Consider the following 17,199-nt stretch of genomic DNA (forward strand, 5'->3'; position numbering starts at 1 on the left):
CCCTTGAAACATTTAAATTTCTTTTGGGTACTGCCCCTCGACAGATAAACCCCCACACCCTACGATCATTTGGACAATTAGCTGATAAAGGTAAACAAACAAAAACAAAAACAAAAGAAAGGTTATGACCACCCTCTCCCACCTTGGGCCGGGATAATTCACTTGTCTGAGCATGGGGGAAGGATATCTGGCCATGGGTTGATATCTACGTACTCGCGATAGTCAATATGTGCTCGGAAACGCTGACTTCCTAGCTACTCGAACATCCCCCCCCCCTGGAGCGTTTAACGCGTTATATATATATAACCGGCTTCTATACCAATTATCATCCACTGTTCGAGTGAGGGGATGATTGAGTAGCTAGGGAAGTCGTCTAATCAATAAGGAAAGCAGTAGAAAAATTAGCAGTGAGTAGGTCGGGTTCCTGGGTACTTGGCACCTACTTAGAATACTTTTATTGTCGTAGTTAGCACTGCAGTCTGTTACCTTTTTTTTATTTTTTTATTTTTTTTAGAATGGTCTATAATCTCTGAGTACGTACTAATCTTAAGGCAAATGGCAAGGTCTACCCACGGGCCCGGTTCAAGCCATCTAAGCGTTCTCGAGTCAGCACCCAGTGCAATAACGCAGACCTTATGCACGCCTCTACCCTTCTCGCAAATACCCTTTTCATCCGGATTCCTTGAACCAACTTCAAGTCCCTACATGTCGCGAAGTATTGCAGCTTAGCCATAGGTCGCAAAAACAGATTATAAAAATAGATTGAACATCCAGTAATAATAGCACCCAGACCATCCACTGATCCGTGCACGCTAAAGACTTAGCAAACCATATCACAACACCATACACCTGAATTATTCTGGAAAATAATTATTCCGTCCTAATAATTACAGCCACAAAAGCCACTAGTTGACAGGGTATAGAACTACACAACACCACAGAACGAGAAGATTCTATCAAAGGAAAGAAAAAGTGAAAAAAACAATTGCCAAGAAGGGAGCACATCACCCACACGTCACAAACTCGATCGCAGAAGTTTAAGCACCCAATGAAGAATTCGAAATTCATAACCCCGTAAAAACCGTTCGTACATACAAGAGGAAACCACAAAGAAAAACCGTAAAAAAGAATAGAAAAGAAAAAAAAACACAGAAGAAAAATCACGCTTATTTTTCCGCCCATTATCGGAAAGCAACTGTATAACTTCCCTTACAGAACTTTCTATTTCCTTTCCATATTTTATTTATGAGAACCCAGCGTTTAGTCGACCTCCTCAACCTGGGGGCCGTCATCGCCACCAGCTGGGGGAGCACCACCGGCACCAGGGAAGCCACCGCCTGGCATACCGGCGCCGGGAGCACCACCCTGGCTCTGGTAGAACTTCATCATAATGGGGCTGGCAACTCCCTCCAACTCCTTCTGCTGTGACTCGAACTCGTCCTGTAATTATGTTAGTAATTTATTCTTAGAATCAAAATCATTCAAGGAATTCTTACCTTAGTGGCAGTGTTGTTGTTATCCAACCATTCAACGGTCTCGTCAATGGCCTTCTTCAACTTCTCCTTGTCACCGGCATCGAGCTTCTCGCCGACCTTCTCGTCGCTCAAGGTGTTGCGAAGAGAGTAGGCGTAGGATTCGAGAGAGTTCTTGGCAGAGATACGGGCAGCCTCCGCCTCATCTTCCTCCTTGTACTTCTCGGCCTCAGCCAACATGCGCTCGATTTCCTCCTTAGAGAGACGGCCCTTGTCGTTGGTGATGGTGATGCGGTTGGTCTTACCGGTACCCTTCTCAACGGCAGAGACGTTGAGGATACCATTGGCATCGATGTCGAAGGTGACCTCGATCTGAGGGACACCACGAGGAGCAGGAGGGATACCAGTAAGCTCGAACTTTCCGAGAAGGTTGTTGTCCTTGGTGCGAGCACGCTCACCCTCGAATACCTGGATCAACACACCAGGCTGGTTGTCTGAGAAAGTGGAGAAAACCTCGGACTTCTTGGTCGGCACAGTAGTGTTCCTCTTGATGAGAGGAGTCATGACACCACCAGCGGTCTCAATACCGAGGGAAAGAGGTGCAACATCGAGAAGCAGAATTTCCTGAGTCTTGGATGAAGTGTCTCCAGAAAGAATGGCGGCCTGGACGGCGGCACCGTAGGCAACAGCCTCGTCAGGGTTGATGGACTTGTTGGGCTCCTTTCCGTTGAAGAAGTCGGACACCAACTTCTGGACCTTAGGGATACGGGTAGAACCACCGACCAAAACGATCTCGTGGACGGAAGACTTGTCGATCTTGGCATCACGGAGGACACGCTCGACAGGCTCCATGGTAGAGCGGAAGAGGTCCTGGCAAAGCTCCTCGAAACGGGCACGAGTGATTGAGGTGTAGAAGTCGATACCCTCGTACAAAGAGTCAATCTCAATGGAGGTCTGAGCGGATGAGGAAAGGGTGCGCTTAGCACGCTCGCAAGCGGTGCGGAGACGACGAAGGGCACGAGCGTTGGAGGTCAGGTCCTTCTTGTGCTTTCTCTTGAACTCCTGAACGAAGTGGTTGACGAGACGGTTGTCAAAGTCCTCACCACCCAAGTGAGTGTCACCAGCAGTGGCCTTAACTTCAAAGATACCCTCCTCAATGGTCAAAAGAGAGACATCGAAAGTTCCACCACCCAAATCGAAGATAAGGACGTTGCGCTCCCCGACAGCCTTCTTGTCAAGACCGTAGGCAATGGCAGCAGCGGTGGGCTCGTTGATGATACGGAGAACGTTCAAACCAGCAATCAAACCGGAGTCTTTGGTAGCCTGACGCTGAGAGTCGTTGAAGTAGGCTGGGACAGTGATGACAGCGTTGTTGACGGTACCACCAAGGTATGACTCGGCAGTTTCCCTCATCTTGGTAAGAACCATAGATGAGATCTCCTCGGGCGAGAAAACCTTAGTCTCACCCTTGAACTCGACCTGAACGTAAGGCTTTCCACCCTTGTCGATAATCTTGAAGGGAAAGTGCTTCATGTCAGCCTGAACCTCAGCATCGGCGAATTTACGACCGATGAGACGCTTGGCATCGAAGACAGTGTTGTGACTAAATTATAGTTAGCAGGTAGTTCATTCATTAAAATTGTAGATCGGTGGGGTAACTTACGGGTTCATGGCGACCTGGTTCTTAGCAGAATCACCAATCAGACGCTCGGTATCTGTGAAAGCAACCTAAAAAAAAATTAAAGATGCATTGTCAGCCAAGGTCGCTGAAAAAGCTCCAAGGAAAAGAAGGGGAAAAAAGATCGAAATTTTTTTTCCCCCCGAAATTTCATCAAGGAGAGCAGCGGGAAACTTACGAATGAAGGAGTTGTTCGGTTTCCCTGGTCATTAGCAATGATTTCGATACGGTCATCTCTGAACACACCGACACAAGAGTAGGTGGTTCCCAAATCGATACCGACAGCAGGGATCGTCATTGTAATTGATTTTTCTGTGTTTGTGATGGAAAATTCGATGAAGGTATTCCGTTGGGAATAAAGGAATTCGTGGGTATAGCGTTAAAAGAACAAAGGATGCGAGTTTTTCGACAGCGCAGACAGTGTTTGATGGAGGGATGGAGAAGAGAGGAGGAAACGGTGGGGGAGAGAAGGAAGAATGATTTATAGAGATACGGCGGGGCAGTTGAGGCCACGGCCAGAGTGCAGCTAAAGAACTGTGTAGAGTGCGCTAGAAGCTCCTACCACATCCATAGACATCTACGACATTCTACCAGCCTCTAGCAACCCCTCCCCCGCCACAACGCCTATTTTCAAAAAATGCACAGCTCTGGCCACTTCTCCTGCAGGCGGCCTTTTCTTCATTTCTATTGATCCCTTGATTACTTCTGGTAGTGCCTTTTACGCTCTTCAATCAGTTTTAACACCACTCTAGGCGACCACTTCTTCTGTTTTCCTACTGACTTCTATACGATTCTAAAGTGACGTAGAACTGCACTAGCCTTTGTCACCCGTTGGCGGGGCAACCCATCCAAGCGGCAACTCAAAACGATCTGTTTACCCCCGCTTGCGGCTCTCAGCCCCACCAGCGCACAGCTCCGAGCCCTACGAATCTCCGATCGAACACGATTAATGGAGCACACAATCTCTAATCTTTGCTATCATTGAGATTCGAGTCATTTTGGGTATGCGCTCAACTTAAAAACGAGAATTCGCTGGTAAATTACGATTCTCAACTCATCCTGTTCAACACTAGGAGTCAAACGGAGAAATTTGAGTTACTGTCAGCTGGAGTGTAACCCTGTGGGTTTTGTTACCGGACAAGAGAGCATCTTTGACTGCGTTAATCTTGCAGCCTGAGAATATTTCCGGCATCCTGTGCCGATCCTAACTACTCCCAGTTTTCCCTAGTTATCCCAAAGTAAGCACCCCTACACTACTCTTTAATTCTCAAGATATGTTGTAGATTAGGCATGATGCAGCCTGGGTTTCCTTCAAATGGTCTGCAACTACAGTTCTTGCGGCCCTCACCAAGATCCTTGATTACCTACTCCTACAAAAGTAATTAAGCACCGTCGGTCTTTAGATTTAAAAGCACGCGATATCAACTCTAATGTTTACTTATAGATACTAAGGGCGTCAAAATAAAACGCGGTTATCTCACAGCAGAGTTGTTTTAGATTCTCAGATCGGAAAAGAAAGAAAGAACGTATTTCCTTTTCTTTTCAAGTTAAACAAAAGCTTTCGTTGCTGCCTTCCGACCCTTAGCGCTAGTTCTAATCCAAGACATGCTTATGCTTTGGTGCCGGCAAGCTTCACAGCCGATCATTCCCAACTTATGTAGGGCCTTTAAGGGCCATCTGAATTTGAGGCTTGAGGATGCATGGCAGCTCGTGGCCTGAATATATACCCGCAGAGCCGCAATTTTTAGACTATTGGAAATAGTGACCGACTTGCAAATAATCCTCGCTAAGTACATGTATTGCTTCAAATCGTGAATAAAGAGATAAAAAAAATGCATCCCAAACGCCTCTCACTCAGCCCCTTCAACTCCAGTGTAAAAAAAAGAAAAGAAAAGGAAGAAGTGAAGACCAGGTCCCCGTAATGCAGCGCTATCAGTAGCAATCATAAAGCTTGTCCAATCCCCTAATAAACTGATTGGTTCACTCTTTACATATAGATCTGAACCACGTAACTAGATGCGTTCTACCTATTAGTATCCGAGAAACATAAAAAGTGCCAAAGCGGTTTGGGGTCAAAACTTACGCGCAACATAAAGAGTGAATGAATCAACATTAACCTGTTCCAGGTCTGCATTGACCTCACCGGTTTTCTGAAGGATACCTTGTGCGTTCCCTGTCTGAACCGCTGCAATCCCTTCAATTGTCATTTCCTCTCGAGGCATTAGGCCTTCACCAACATGGGATGTTTGGGCCAGCTCTCGGAGCAAAATTGTACCTTTATACTATATCAGTAAAGGTCCTTGACCTTTCGGATAAGAGTAAAACTCTTACTTTTCAATCCCAAAATATCCTTGTTGCTCATTTCACAGAACTTTGATGGCTCTGTATCCTTGATTGAAGAAGTAGCCGGCTTCCCGAAATATGAGGAGCATACAGCGATTGTATTCGATCCTCCTCTTCGACCATTTCTTTTATTTTTATTCCCGTGCCAAACAGCCAGATGATTGTTCCCCCTGTAACGCAACCCTCTTAGTAAACAACCCCCTCGGAAATATATTTAAACCCTTCACTCACCCTGCGCAAGCGTTCTCCCAGAGTTCACTCAGGTCTTCACCACCGTCTCCACCGATAAAAGTGAGGTCATGCTGAAGAAGAATTGACGAAAGGTGCACCAAGGCCATCTGAACAATGCTCCAGCCTTCATCGCCGATACCAGGCAATATTTTTCTATAGGCCAGATTAGCATGTATTGCCAAGGGATCTTCAACAAGGCCTATTACAGAGGATCGTTTTTCTTGACCGCTGCCTTCAAGGCTGCTGGTACAAAATCGGATAGCAACGAGCGCACTTCTTCCTCTAGAATTGTAGCCTCGCCATCTCTGAAATTTTCAAAGATTATCTCCACTAGATTTTCCTGCTCATGTTTGGTGGCCTCATGTCTGGGTGAAGCCCCATAATAAGGCCTGCTTCGGGGTGCTTCAAGCGCCAAAGCGACGCTCAAATGTAAAAGGAAAAGACACAGTCCCGAGATGCACTTCATTGTCGATGTCGTGTAAGTGCAAAAAACTGGATCGAAGGTGAACTGCGAGCGATACCGGTCGAAATATATCCATTTCTCAATGCGCCACGGGGTAAATCTCATATGCCGTCCTTATCCAATCAAGAGGCCATGCTCATTGAATTACATGGTAAGAAAGCTTGTGCCAATGCGCTAAACCGCTTTGTGATTGGCGCATTTACAAAAAAGCTGTGTCGGAACGGCTCAAAATGGGCAACAAGGGATGATACATGGGGGAATTTGGCGTTCTCTAGTCTATTTTCGCATAAACATCAAGCACGTTTACACCCTAATAAAGCTTCGCTCTGGTTGACAGGGCTGATGATACCTTACATTGGTGTTGTTACTCCCACCGAAGGAGTCGCGGAGGACTCTCCGTCGGCCATAAACTGAGACCCCTTGCGCCGCTCACCCAGGAACAGTCGGCTATTCTTAGGAAGAACGGCGCCGTACTGGAGTAGAGAGTAGAGACCATTTATAAAAACAATCAATAGGCTGCATTCCTACATCATGTCAGGTTCAGGTCTTTCCAAAACTAGGTACGCCGCAGTTCAATTCCTGGAACATGTTGCCCTAGTGTATTGGATATGTATTCAGCTGAAGCAAATACCTCAACCATGGGCCTCCCCAATAACTACATGTAGCTACAACCTACACTTACACCTGCGAACGGAAGTATCCAACCGAATGATGATCCACCCATAGAGAAAGTCCCTTCCCACAGAATATCGAATTCGAATTCTCTATCTACATACCTACATACTCTACAACCTCCTCTTCTTTGCCAACTGCAATTTTGTGAGCAGACAAAGTGAAACCCCACAGGAACATTGTGCAACACAACGTGGTATTACAATCGTCCTGCAAGAGCGGGTTCATCAGATTAGCCTGAGTAAGGCTAGAGTTCTGAACCCATGACCTTTGTGGGGGAAATATCTTCTCATCGCAGGTCTGTTTAAAATGCCCTTACTTTGAGATTTTCGCACAGAAGATGATTCGATGAGCAAAGACGAATTTGTCAATTCTCATGCAGATGCACTGTAAGCCGCTTCCAGGAAGAAAGAAAAGAAAGGGGTACTGGAAGTATCGGAAAACCATTCACGCGGCGAGGCCGAGTTCCCGCGTTAATATCCGATAGGAGGTTCTCATATTCTATAGAAGTATAATCACGTGATAATTGTCTTACTACGCAAGTCGAGCATTGATCGTGATTCCATTTATTAACCAACCGCAAGACGCGGAAGAGAATAAAATAGGTCATATACAGATTCATTCCAAATACCCACTTGTCGACTCTAAAAGGAGTGTGAAATACATACCAGCCCATTTAGCACGGAAAATGTTATTTAAAACGAAGAGAAGAGAAAACGGAAAGCCCAAAGGAAGGTACATGTATTCTTTCCCGCATCGTACCAGTAGTCCAGCGCATACATTTAATCGCCCCGTTCGTTTCATTTGTATCGCCTGTTACCCTTCTGTCTACCTACAGCCCTTGTCCATTTAATTCCACCTATTTCTTCGGGGGGTATTTCTTGAACAAATAACTGCATGGAATCAGCTCCTCGGCTCTCAAACCCGGGTGCTGGGACACAAACCTTGAAACGAAGTAATCTGCCGTGCCGAAAGCCGCCGCAAACGCTGCGCCTAGCCCTACGACCTTCATGCTAAGTTGGCCGGCCTGGTGCTTCCTGAACCCAAAGATTCCTAAAGCCGCAGAGACAGCAGCTACGGTAATAGCATTTGCGAGAACAATTGGGTTCTGGAACTGGCTGGTGATGGATGATGAGGATGATGATGACGAGGTGGTCTTCTTTGAAGACTTCTTCTGCGCCGCCTTCTTTTCCTCTTCCGCTGCCGCTTTGGTGGCCTCTTCGTGGGCAATACGGCGAGCTTGAGTCTCTGTCTGTATCTGCCGGGGGTGTTAAAATCACCTGGAACATAGGGAATGAAAGAAAGACAAACTTCTTTCTCGAGGAAATTGGACTCAACAACGGAAACGCCGGAATCAACGTCCACAAGAGAGCTGACGGATGAATCTACGGGGATAACCTCATCGACAGGGTTCGCACGACTGGTCAAAGCCATTAGTATCAATCATTACTATTATCTTCTATTTCTTTTGTTTCTTCCTCTGAAAGGGAAAACTAACGCCTACGGACGAATGGATGTTAGCATGTGATTATCATGGCGCCACACATTGGACTCCCTTACTTCTTCAGCAGATTGCGGGGGACCACTAGCAGCAACATCGGCCCAGGTAGACATGATTAAGATTGAAGATTGAAGATTGAACGTTGGTTGAGGGTTTGTAGGTTGGACGGAGGCAAATGGACTTCTGTTGCTGATCTCTGTGTAGGAAATGGAAGGGAAACGGGAAACGGAAAGAAAGAATAAATAATGAGATGGAAGTTCCTGTTGTTTGGGTGGGGTGGTGGCTTGGCCGAGGTTGACGTCACACTTTTCCCTCCCTTGGGTAGAGAGGTCACATACAAGGTTGCGATCCCATTTTAATGGGTCGTTGTGCGCATGTGCACCGGTACATGAAGTGCCTACATGATACAGTATTCATGGAAGTCAATAAGTTGGCGGCAGCAGGGGGTAAGAGATTACGCATATTTACTCCCATCGCCATGTGTAATATTGGTTCAGTCGCGATACCTGTTTATACATCTCCTTCTGTCATCGGCGGGGGCATGTGTTTCGTGTACAAGAAGCTGTTTGTTTCCTAGCGGTTTAGCCTTTATGAAAAGGTCTACGTACCGCAGGAAACAACAGACGATTTTAAATGCCTTATGTCTATCACGAGAAACCCGGGACATTTGCTATTTCTCCTAATTCGCCAAATTGGGCCTTTTTTTACCGGTTGTTAAAGTAAGGCCTACGATAGAAAAACAACCCATAAATGCGAAAAACCGTTATTTACGACACTCGGTTTCGGAGATTTTCCAATCCTCTGTTTCCCCCGATCGAAATTGGTACATATTGGCGATAAGATGAGATCGATAAGATACAAATGTCTGAGATCCGAGACAACCTCCCGAGTCTCAGCCCCGGTATCGAGGAGAGGGCTGAGTGACTGCTCCACATACTACCCCAGCTATCAGTAAAGTGCATAGCTTATCACATTTCTAAAAATGTGTGCTATATTAAGCTTGTTTCTAATCCGAGCCATTGGATTGCATAGGCTCGTAGAGTGCCTCCCCCTGATGGTCATGGTCATGGTAGGATATCGGCTTGGCTCTAAAGCAGGCATGCGATAACTGTTCTTGTGCCGGTCTGAGAAACTCAGTACATAGGAGGTCTTTAGTAGACCGAAATCTGTCAAGGGCGTTTGTTGATTTGCCAACAAGCGCGCGCGGCAGCAGCACCAAACTCTGAATTCCAGTACGACACACGATCGAGACCCCGGTTCCTCGGTTCGGCTATTGAGCTTCTTCTTTAGAAGTCTGCAGGTAAGACATGTGCGCGTTAAGCTTGATTGGTCTCTTTTGTGGCTCCAGTAATCAAGATAGATTATTTCTAAAGCACCCGTTGTCCCAATTCGTTGGTTCAGTTGTACGATCGACTACTTTCGTCTTGGTCAATTGGCCTGCTGCAGGCAGGCAAAGACGGCGGAGCAGTTACTCTGAGTAGGGCAGTTGTGTACGAATCATTCCCTACAAACAACCGCTCAGCCTCATTCTCAAACACCACCAACGGGAAAAAATAAAATAAAAGATGCTGTGGGAGAAAATTGGGGGGGGGGGGGGGGTGGGGCTGAATTCACAACAACCAGTAATATTGTGGGTCAGCAGCGGGGAAAAGTGAGAGTTAAAAGGGACATGTACCCCCCCGATTAACCTTTGCGGAGGCCTAGGCGCTACAAAACTCTTAATCAACCGCCCACCGATCGTTTATAGCTAGCTAGTCAACGTCGAGGAAGGATATATTTTTTTTCAAACCGTCTTTTATCAACCCAGCGATTCGATCGGGTAACCTAGAGAGATGGATAGCTTTTTGAAGCCCTTGAAGGCCAGTGCAGGGAAGAAGGGGAAGAGCAAGGTGTCAGACAGTACGATGTATGAGAGGGTTGTAGATGATGAGAAGCCGTATCTCGTGGACGGGCCGGATCACAATCCGAGATTGCAGCAGGAGGATATGGTGGGTGGACCTTTCGTCTCAAACAAGCAATCATCGTGATGAAGGAGCTGATAATGTTCGACACGACAGGCGTTGAAACGAAGGATTCGATTCCTGAAGCTTATCTCCAGATTCCTTGCGTTTTTGATAAGCGTAGCAGTGTTTGGGATGATGGGAAACACCGCCTTCAGCTACTACGGTACCTCCGAGCAAAAGAAAGGGACCGATAACCTCAGCGCTTGGCCCGATAATACTAAAACATGGCCCACTCTGATGATGCTTGGTGTCTCTCTCATGTCACTTGTCTCCAACGCTGTCGTCATGCTTTCTTACTGCTGTGGACACAGTTCTGCCAACAAAACCGACAGTGTCTCTTCCTTCTTCTCGGCAGCTGATATGGTTGTGCACGCAATTTGCTGGGGTATTTCTGCTGGCTTGTTCAAGCAACAGAGCGCACTAAATGGTGTTAAGAACGATATATGGAGTTGGACCTGCTCCACTGCAGCGGATGAGAGGCAAGCACTGTATGCTGATGTCGTCAACTTTGAATTTTTGTGTAAGACTAATGTAAGCCCTCCTGCCCCTCCAACATTTGCAATTTGAGATACTGACTGGGAGGCGGCTTTAGGGATTGTCGTGGTACATCGCAGTTGCAAATACCGTTTCGCACATTCTTAGTTTTGTTATTTTCGTTCTTGCAATTAAAAGGCTAAAGAGCAAGCAAAAGGCGAACGCAACGAGGGCCGCAGCAGCAGGTGGAGTCCATATTCCGTTTGGATCTTATAATCATTAAAATCTCAGTTAATATGCGCATGATCAGGACCGGGTGTTCTTTTTCTTTTCTCTTCGTTCTTTAAAAAATCCATTAGAGAATATTCTTTCCTTTATATTTGGCGTGGGTCCAGTCATTTCGGCTTTTATGTTCTTTTTCCTAATTTGTCTACCAGGGTCACGTGGGTTACGAGGTTGGAGGGCTTTTTTTTTTATCATACATGAGGGATGTGGATCCGGTGTACCTTGAACCGGGATATCGTTGGGATATCCCACAGAGAAATAAAAATTTCTTATATTGTCGAAATAACTGCAGCTAATTGTGTTCGTGACTTTCCATGGACACGTCTAGCTACACTACATGTATCTAGGCCGGTCAGGCTGCATGTATACCTACCCTAATGGAGGTCTAAATGGTTACTTTGCTCCTCGAAACAGACATGGATAAAATCTGGGGTGGACCCACTCCCACTTACCAGCTCAGGCTTCCCCATATAGCATCCACGACCTATAACACAACACACCGTACATGCTATATACACTGCATATACCCAGCCATCTCGATCTAGAGTTGAAAACTTGGAGCTAATCCAAAACCTAAAAGAAAGAACGGCGCTTCGACAGTATAGATTATAACGTCTGACAGGTTCAGGACGCCTATTACACCTAGAACGGCCATACTTGTCAACTCGGGGCAGTATTTTGGTGCACAGGATGGATTTGAGGCAGGGTTATCAACACCTAATAAATGTATTCGATTGCGAGTACCAAGACAGCCGACTTTCCTAGCCACTCGAACACCCCCCTCACTCGATCGAACAGTAGATAATAGTCGGTGAAATAACGGTATAGAAGCCGGTTATAACGAAGATCCTTGCTTTTTTTGCGTTAAATGTTCGAGTTTTGGGGGGGGGGGGGGTTCGAGTGGCCGCTAGGGATCGAAGTCATCTACAGCACCAGTAGCTCCTTCAGTGCCTACTAGAAAAAATTAATTTTTATCTTTCCATTTAAGCTTAGATCTCACTTGCGTATTAATTGACTAAAACTTTAGAGTTTTTTGAGGTCGTTACTATCACGAATTCCCAGGGCTTAACTAATGTTTGGAAAACACAATTAATAAACCCACCATACTGTGGTAGGGCTTAGGGCGCGCGCTGGAACTAAGGTCATACTAAGGGTTCCTACTAGCGGTCACAAACCGTCACCCGCACGCACCCACAAAGTCCTACCTTTGACCGCCCTTGGCCGCCTGCCTATTCTAAACTATATAGTCTTCCTCATCGTCACCAGGAACGTCTCCTATTGGTTGCAACGCACTACATGTATTTCTAATATTGATTGCATATCATTCGACAAAGAACTACTCCCGAGATGGAAGGGAACTAGCATTAAAAGGCGTGTAGCTATTGCAATTGATGAATATAAAAGAACAAACACTAGTGACAGAACCACAGCTATATTTTTATATATGAAGGTCGAATTTCCCTGATACCATTTTAATTTTATCATGAACTACATGTACACACTAACGCTACTCATTGAATGACTTAGAGTGCATACTAGAGCTAATATATCACAGATTACATAAAGGAGAGGTGGAGATGAGGTTTAGTGCGTGCCTGTACCTTTGAATGACCCAATAATCCAGAATGACAGCAATACTCTAAGAAATTACTATCGCAGTACCGCCCGCACCTCCATTTCCTCACTGCATTTGGGCGGCCGAAGGCCGCACTCCGCTTGTAGTATAAAAGGATCTATTTTTGTATGTAGTAATAAATCAGGCAAGTTGTACGCGGGGTTTACAATACCATCCGAGTGATATCACGTGATCCGAAAAGTACAAGGTCCTTAAATCCATCTTCCAATCTTATTATAGGGAATAATTATGTCAACATTCGTCTTGTGCCAATTCTTCACTTTGCTGTGGTTTAGAAAGTAGAGTATTTCTCTGTTTCCAACCGACTACATCCTGTATATTGAATCCAGTAACCAAGGGACCTTTTGTAATTGTCATGAACAAGCATAAATCAATGCACTCATAAACACATAACACGTAACACGTAACACGTAACACGTAACACATATAATCATACCTACGGGCCCCACCTCCCCTTCACCACCTCTTCCTCTCCACCTCCAGCCTTCTCACCTCCAGCCTTCCCACCCCCACCCACCAACCCCCCTAACCCCACCAGCCCCGCCCACCTCTCCACCCTCCTCCCCTGCGCCCTCACCATCTTCACAAACACCTCCATATCCCTCTCCGTCTCCAGCATCACCCTCTCCACGTCCGAATCCTTCAACAGCGTCTTCCTCCCCCCGATCTCCTCCTCCAGCGAAACCACACCGAACTCCTCCTTGACTTCCTCTGCCTCCGCAGTCAGATCGACTTCAACCCAACCGTCTGCCGCTTTGTGTTCTGCTTCTGCTTCTTTTTCTTTTTTACCCTGTTGATCTGGCAGACAGTCGAATTGCTCGACGCCGACTACCCTCTCGTCGGCGGTCACGGCGATCCGCATCGTGGCGCCGCGATAGCTGGCCGCTGGGCTGGGCGGCGGGGGCGGGTCGGGTGGTAGTGGAGCTTGGGCTTGGGGTTTGGCTGGGACTTTGGGCTTGCGGCGGTGCGGGCCGTAGCGGGTGAGGGGGCAGAGGAGCTGGGGTAGTGGGGGGCGGGCGGGGCGGGCGCCGGTTGGGGTGCGGGTCGGGGTCGGGGTGGTGTTGGACATTACATATGGCTCTGTACTGACGGGGATGGTGGTAGGACGGATTGTTAATCCCTTAAATCTTATGGCGGAGCTGGTAGTGGTAAGTTGTTAATATTTTTTTTCTGTGGAGTTACTATTTTGTTTTGCTTCCTGTGGGGTTACTTTTTTCTTTCGGCTGTGTGAGAGCTCGGGCTAGAGCTCGGGGGGGAGGATAAGCTACGCATCATCGCTAGCCTCCTTGAAAAGCTTTGTGAGGGTGAGTGGTGGCTTTGTATTTTAGGTCGTGGAAGTATGGTGACTATATCTGGGGGATAGAATTAATAGTTGTTAATTGATTTGTTTATTGTATGGTAGGAATAAATGCTATATGGAAAGGAAGTAGTTACGAGATGTTTTGTGGAGATGGTACTTTGAATTTGTGCTTTAATTTGTGTGGGAATGTTTCAAATGTTTGACAGCTGCACGTCAGGGAGCTGCATGTGGTGGTAGTGACTGGCTAGGTTGTTTTGTGGGGAGGGGGTTTTTTTTTTGTCGCAGAGAGGGTTCAGGCTCTTGAGCTAGCTAGAGGGAGGTACGTTGTAGCACGCCTATTCAAGATGCTCTAACCATACCAGAACATGTAGAAATTCTACGTTAATTACTACATGTATTCCCCGCATAACCTATTCAGGCTCGCGTTAACGTGGTAACCATATGACATTCACTGCGTTATGTCATTTCGTTTCGTTTCGTTTCGCCTATGTCACTAGCTAGACAGCTGGTGTATGTAATATAAGTGATTATTCATACCACGAATGACATGCTATGATGCAGCAACGCTGTGGTGGTGGTGGTGGTAATGATTTTTCGGTAGGATTATTTGTAGCGCCCAGGCTAACCCGAGTTGGCACTAGCTACTCTAGGTTGTGACCGGGGGAGGGTACACTACTTTACCTAACTGCATTGCATGTTCTTACTATTTCTGCACGTTGCTACTACTGCCGATATCTGCATAAGGCTCCGAACTTTGGCATATAAATACTTGTGTATATATATATTGGAGGGACGCTGGAGGCGCCCATGGGCCCGTGGTATCATGACTCTTGCACTGCGCAAGTCGGCATACGTAACGTTAACACGGGCTATGCAGTAGTACATGTAGTACTATACTGTGACGGGACCGCGTGGCTTCATGCTGATTCTTCCCGTCGATCGCTGCTCTAGATCTTAATTGTCTCTTTTGTCGAATTAATCGGCTGGCTATCGGGACAGCTAGCAGCCAGCTACAGACTTGCCGACGTGCGCACCGAGTCGGTGGCTGTAGACTCTACAGTGTCCGATCCCCGTGGCTACTCGTACAAGGGACAACTCGGGACTGGTGACTGTACCTACATATATATAGCCGTATGGTTAGGATAGGTGGCCACACGTTGTCGTCAACTATGTAGCTAGTATAAATTACAAGTCAAACTTCTCTCATCTTCTACAATTCATCGATCCCGAACCTCAAAGCCGCAATGCATCTCGAGATCCCCAGCCCTGCCCGTAGCCTTGCAGTCAGACAGGCGGTACATGTCCACCACCACCAACAAACGGACCCTAAAGTGCAAAACCAAAGTGTTAGATAAGCATCCCGCCCCTGACGCTCCCATTCGCCCTTTTCTCTCTCTCCTCCTTCTCGCTCGCTCCAGGCACGCCCCACCACGTCACGTCGATCGCCGAGTGAGAATCAGTGACCCCAGAAAGCACCCCTTCGCGTTTGTTTGTTCAGGCTGCCGTTCCGGCTTGGCGGATGGCATGACGTATCCCCGGCGCTCCACAGCAGCAGCGGTGGCAGCAGCAACAGCAACACCAACACCACCACCACCACCACCACCACCAGCAACAGCTGAGAAGAAACATAAAGCCTCCCTGCCCCGGCCCAGCCATACCCGGCCCCTCCTCTTCCTCTCAAACAGACAGAGAAACAGACAGAACAAGAAGACAAAACAACACCCACCCCCCACCCCCATCCTCCCCACAAGAAATGTCGAAGACGACGCCTTCGCCAAACTTTGATCTCAATGCCATTATACGGGGAGCCCAGCTCACCATTGTGGGCGGTAAGTACAGTTTCTACAATATCCCCAGTCTAGCTATACATATAGAGAGATTATTAGCTGGCACATGCAAAACAGAAAACTAACATAATCACCCAGCCCTGCGTGCGCTCCAAAACCCCGACCTCTTCAAGCAAGAGCACTACCGGCAGGCCGTGATCGCCGTCGGCATCGGCATCGCAATCCGCCTAGTGGTGCTCGCACCCATCTTGATCTTCAAGCTTATTTTCGGCTTCTTCGGCCTCTTTGTGGACATGAGTGCGGGCTACAGCCTCATCTCGTACATGGAGTTTGCCGAGGAGAGCGTTCTCCAGATCCCGTTCTTCCTGATGCAGCTGATGCGCTACATTGCGCCCACCTTGGACGACATGTGAGTACATACTTCCAAGCAGTCATGATCTACTACGGGGTTCAGGTGCTGACAGCGCCGATATTCACAGGTTCATGCAATCCCTCAAGTGGGTTGACGACACCTACATGACCAAGCACTCCACCGAAGACCGCAGTACCCTCCGCGAACTCTACCACCCCCGCCTCGCCAGCTACCGCCCCATCCCCCCCGCCGACGGCAAAAGACCCATTCTCGTCTTCCTTCAGCGCTGGGGCCGTCGCGCCGGCATCTCCCTCGCCGTTTACCTCCTCTCTTTCACCCCCGGCATCGGCCGCTTCGTCCTCCCCTCCGCCTCCTTCTACACTCTCTCCAGCGCGCTGGGCCCAGCCCCTGCAATCGGCATATTCACCGTCGGCCTCTTCCTCCCGCGCCGCTGGATGGTCATGTTCCTGCAGAGCTACTTCGCCTCCCGCGGGCTCATGCGCGAGCTGCTCGAGCCCTACTTCTCCCGCATCCCCTTCAGCAGCGACCAGAAGCGGCGGTGGTTCCGCGAGCGTGAGGGTATCCTGTTTGGCTTTGGCGTTGGTTTCTACTTCCTCACGCGCATCCCGTGGCTGGGTGTGTTGATCTACGGCATTGCGGAGGCGAGCACGGCATATCTGATCACGAAGGTGGCGGCGCCGCTGCCAGAGCCAAAGGACCTGACGAAGGAGGAGCTAGAGAGGCTGGTGGTGTGGGAGAATAAACATGAGTTTTTGAATCTTGAGTTTGGGAAGTTGGATAAGCTCAACATCAGGGACTTGAATAAGAATAGGAAGTCGCAGACGGCAGCTGCAGCTGGGGTGCAAGGGCCGCCGCCGATGTATACGCCTGCTGAGGTTAGAAAGGAGCTCTGAGTGGAGGTGGAGGTGCTGGAGGAGGGGGGAGGGGAGGCGGTGAGGCGAGATTGGGGAGAGTGGATAAAAATTGAAGATGTATGTGTGT

The 17,199-nt window shown here is 47.8% G+C and overlaps 6 protein-coding genes across 6 annotated transcripts; 2 read left to right on the plus strand and 4 right to left on the minus strand.

Annotated features, from left to right (window-relative positions):
- Positions 1-1,260: 1,260 nt before the first annotated feature.
- On the minus strand, positions 1,261-3,448 carry LAJ45_04372 (uncharacterized protein; the record flags this gene model as incomplete). The annotated part of the gene is made up of 4 exons (XM_046113952.1): positions 1,261-1,440; positions 1,497-3,075; positions 3,136-3,200; positions 3,329-3,448. 4 exons carry the CDS (start codon positions 3,446-3,448, stop codon positions 1,261-1,263), a joined length of 1,944 nt encoding a protein of 647 aa, XP_045973054.1.
- Positions 3,449-5,130: 1,682 nt separating this feature from the next.
- On the minus strand, positions 5,131-6,190 carry LAJ45_04373 (uncharacterized protein; the record flags this gene model as incomplete). The annotated part of the gene is made up of 5 exons (XM_046113953.1): positions 5,131-5,162; positions 5,234-5,425; positions 5,482-5,663; positions 5,725-5,877; positions 5,931-6,190. 5 exons carry the CDS (start codon positions 6,188-6,190, stop codon positions 5,131-5,133), a joined length of 819 nt encoding a protein of 272 aa, XP_045973055.1.
- A 1,528-nt stretch (positions 6,191-7,718) lies between these two features.
- On the minus strand, positions 7,719-8,473 carry LAJ45_04374 (uncharacterized protein; the record flags this gene model as incomplete). Its single annotated transcript, XM_046113954.1, has 5 exons — positions 7,719-7,752; positions 7,804-8,117; positions 8,171-8,279; positions 8,358-8,359; positions 8,420-8,473. The coding sequence occupies 5 exons, from the start codon at positions 8,471-8,473 to the stop codon at positions 7,719-7,721; spliced, it is 513 nt and encodes a 170-aa protein (XP_045973056.1).
- A 1,719-nt stretch (positions 8,474-10,192) lies between these two features.
- LAJ45_04375 (uncharacterized protein) lies at positions 10,193-11,120 on the plus strand (the record flags this gene model as incomplete). The annotated part of the gene is made up of 3 exons (XM_046113955.1): positions 10,193-10,348; positions 10,418-10,894; positions 10,956-11,120. The coding sequence occupies 3 exons, from the start codon at positions 10,193-10,195 to the stop codon at positions 11,118-11,120; spliced, it is 798 nt and encodes a 265-aa protein (XP_045973057.1).
- A 2,074-nt stretch (positions 11,121-13,194) lies between these two features.
- Positions 13,195-13,827, minus strand: LAJ45_04376 (uncharacterized protein; the record flags this gene model as incomplete). Its single annotated transcript, XM_046113956.1, has 1 exon — positions 13,195-13,827. The coding sequence occupies one exon, from the start codon at positions 13,825-13,827 to the stop codon at positions 13,195-13,197; it is 633 nt and encodes a 210-aa protein (XP_045973058.1).
- Positions 13,828-15,811: 1,984 nt separating this feature from the next.
- LAJ45_04377 (uncharacterized protein) lies at positions 15,812-17,111 on the plus strand (the record flags this gene model as incomplete). Its single annotated transcript, XM_046113957.1, has 3 exons — positions 15,812-15,887; positions 15,984-16,254; positions 16,325-17,111. The coding sequence occupies 3 exons, from the start codon at positions 15,812-15,814 to the stop codon at positions 17,109-17,111; spliced, it is 1,134 nt and encodes a 377-aa protein (XP_045973059.1).
- Positions 17,112-17,199: the final 88 nt, after the last annotated feature.

This window comes from Morchella importuna (assembly GCF_003444635.1).
Source record: "Morchella importuna strain M04M26 chromosome Unknown Morimp01GS010, whole genome shotgun sequence".
Lineage (NCBI taxonomy): Eukaryota > Fungi > Ascomycota > Pezizomycetes > Pezizales > Morchellaceae > Morchella > Morchella importuna.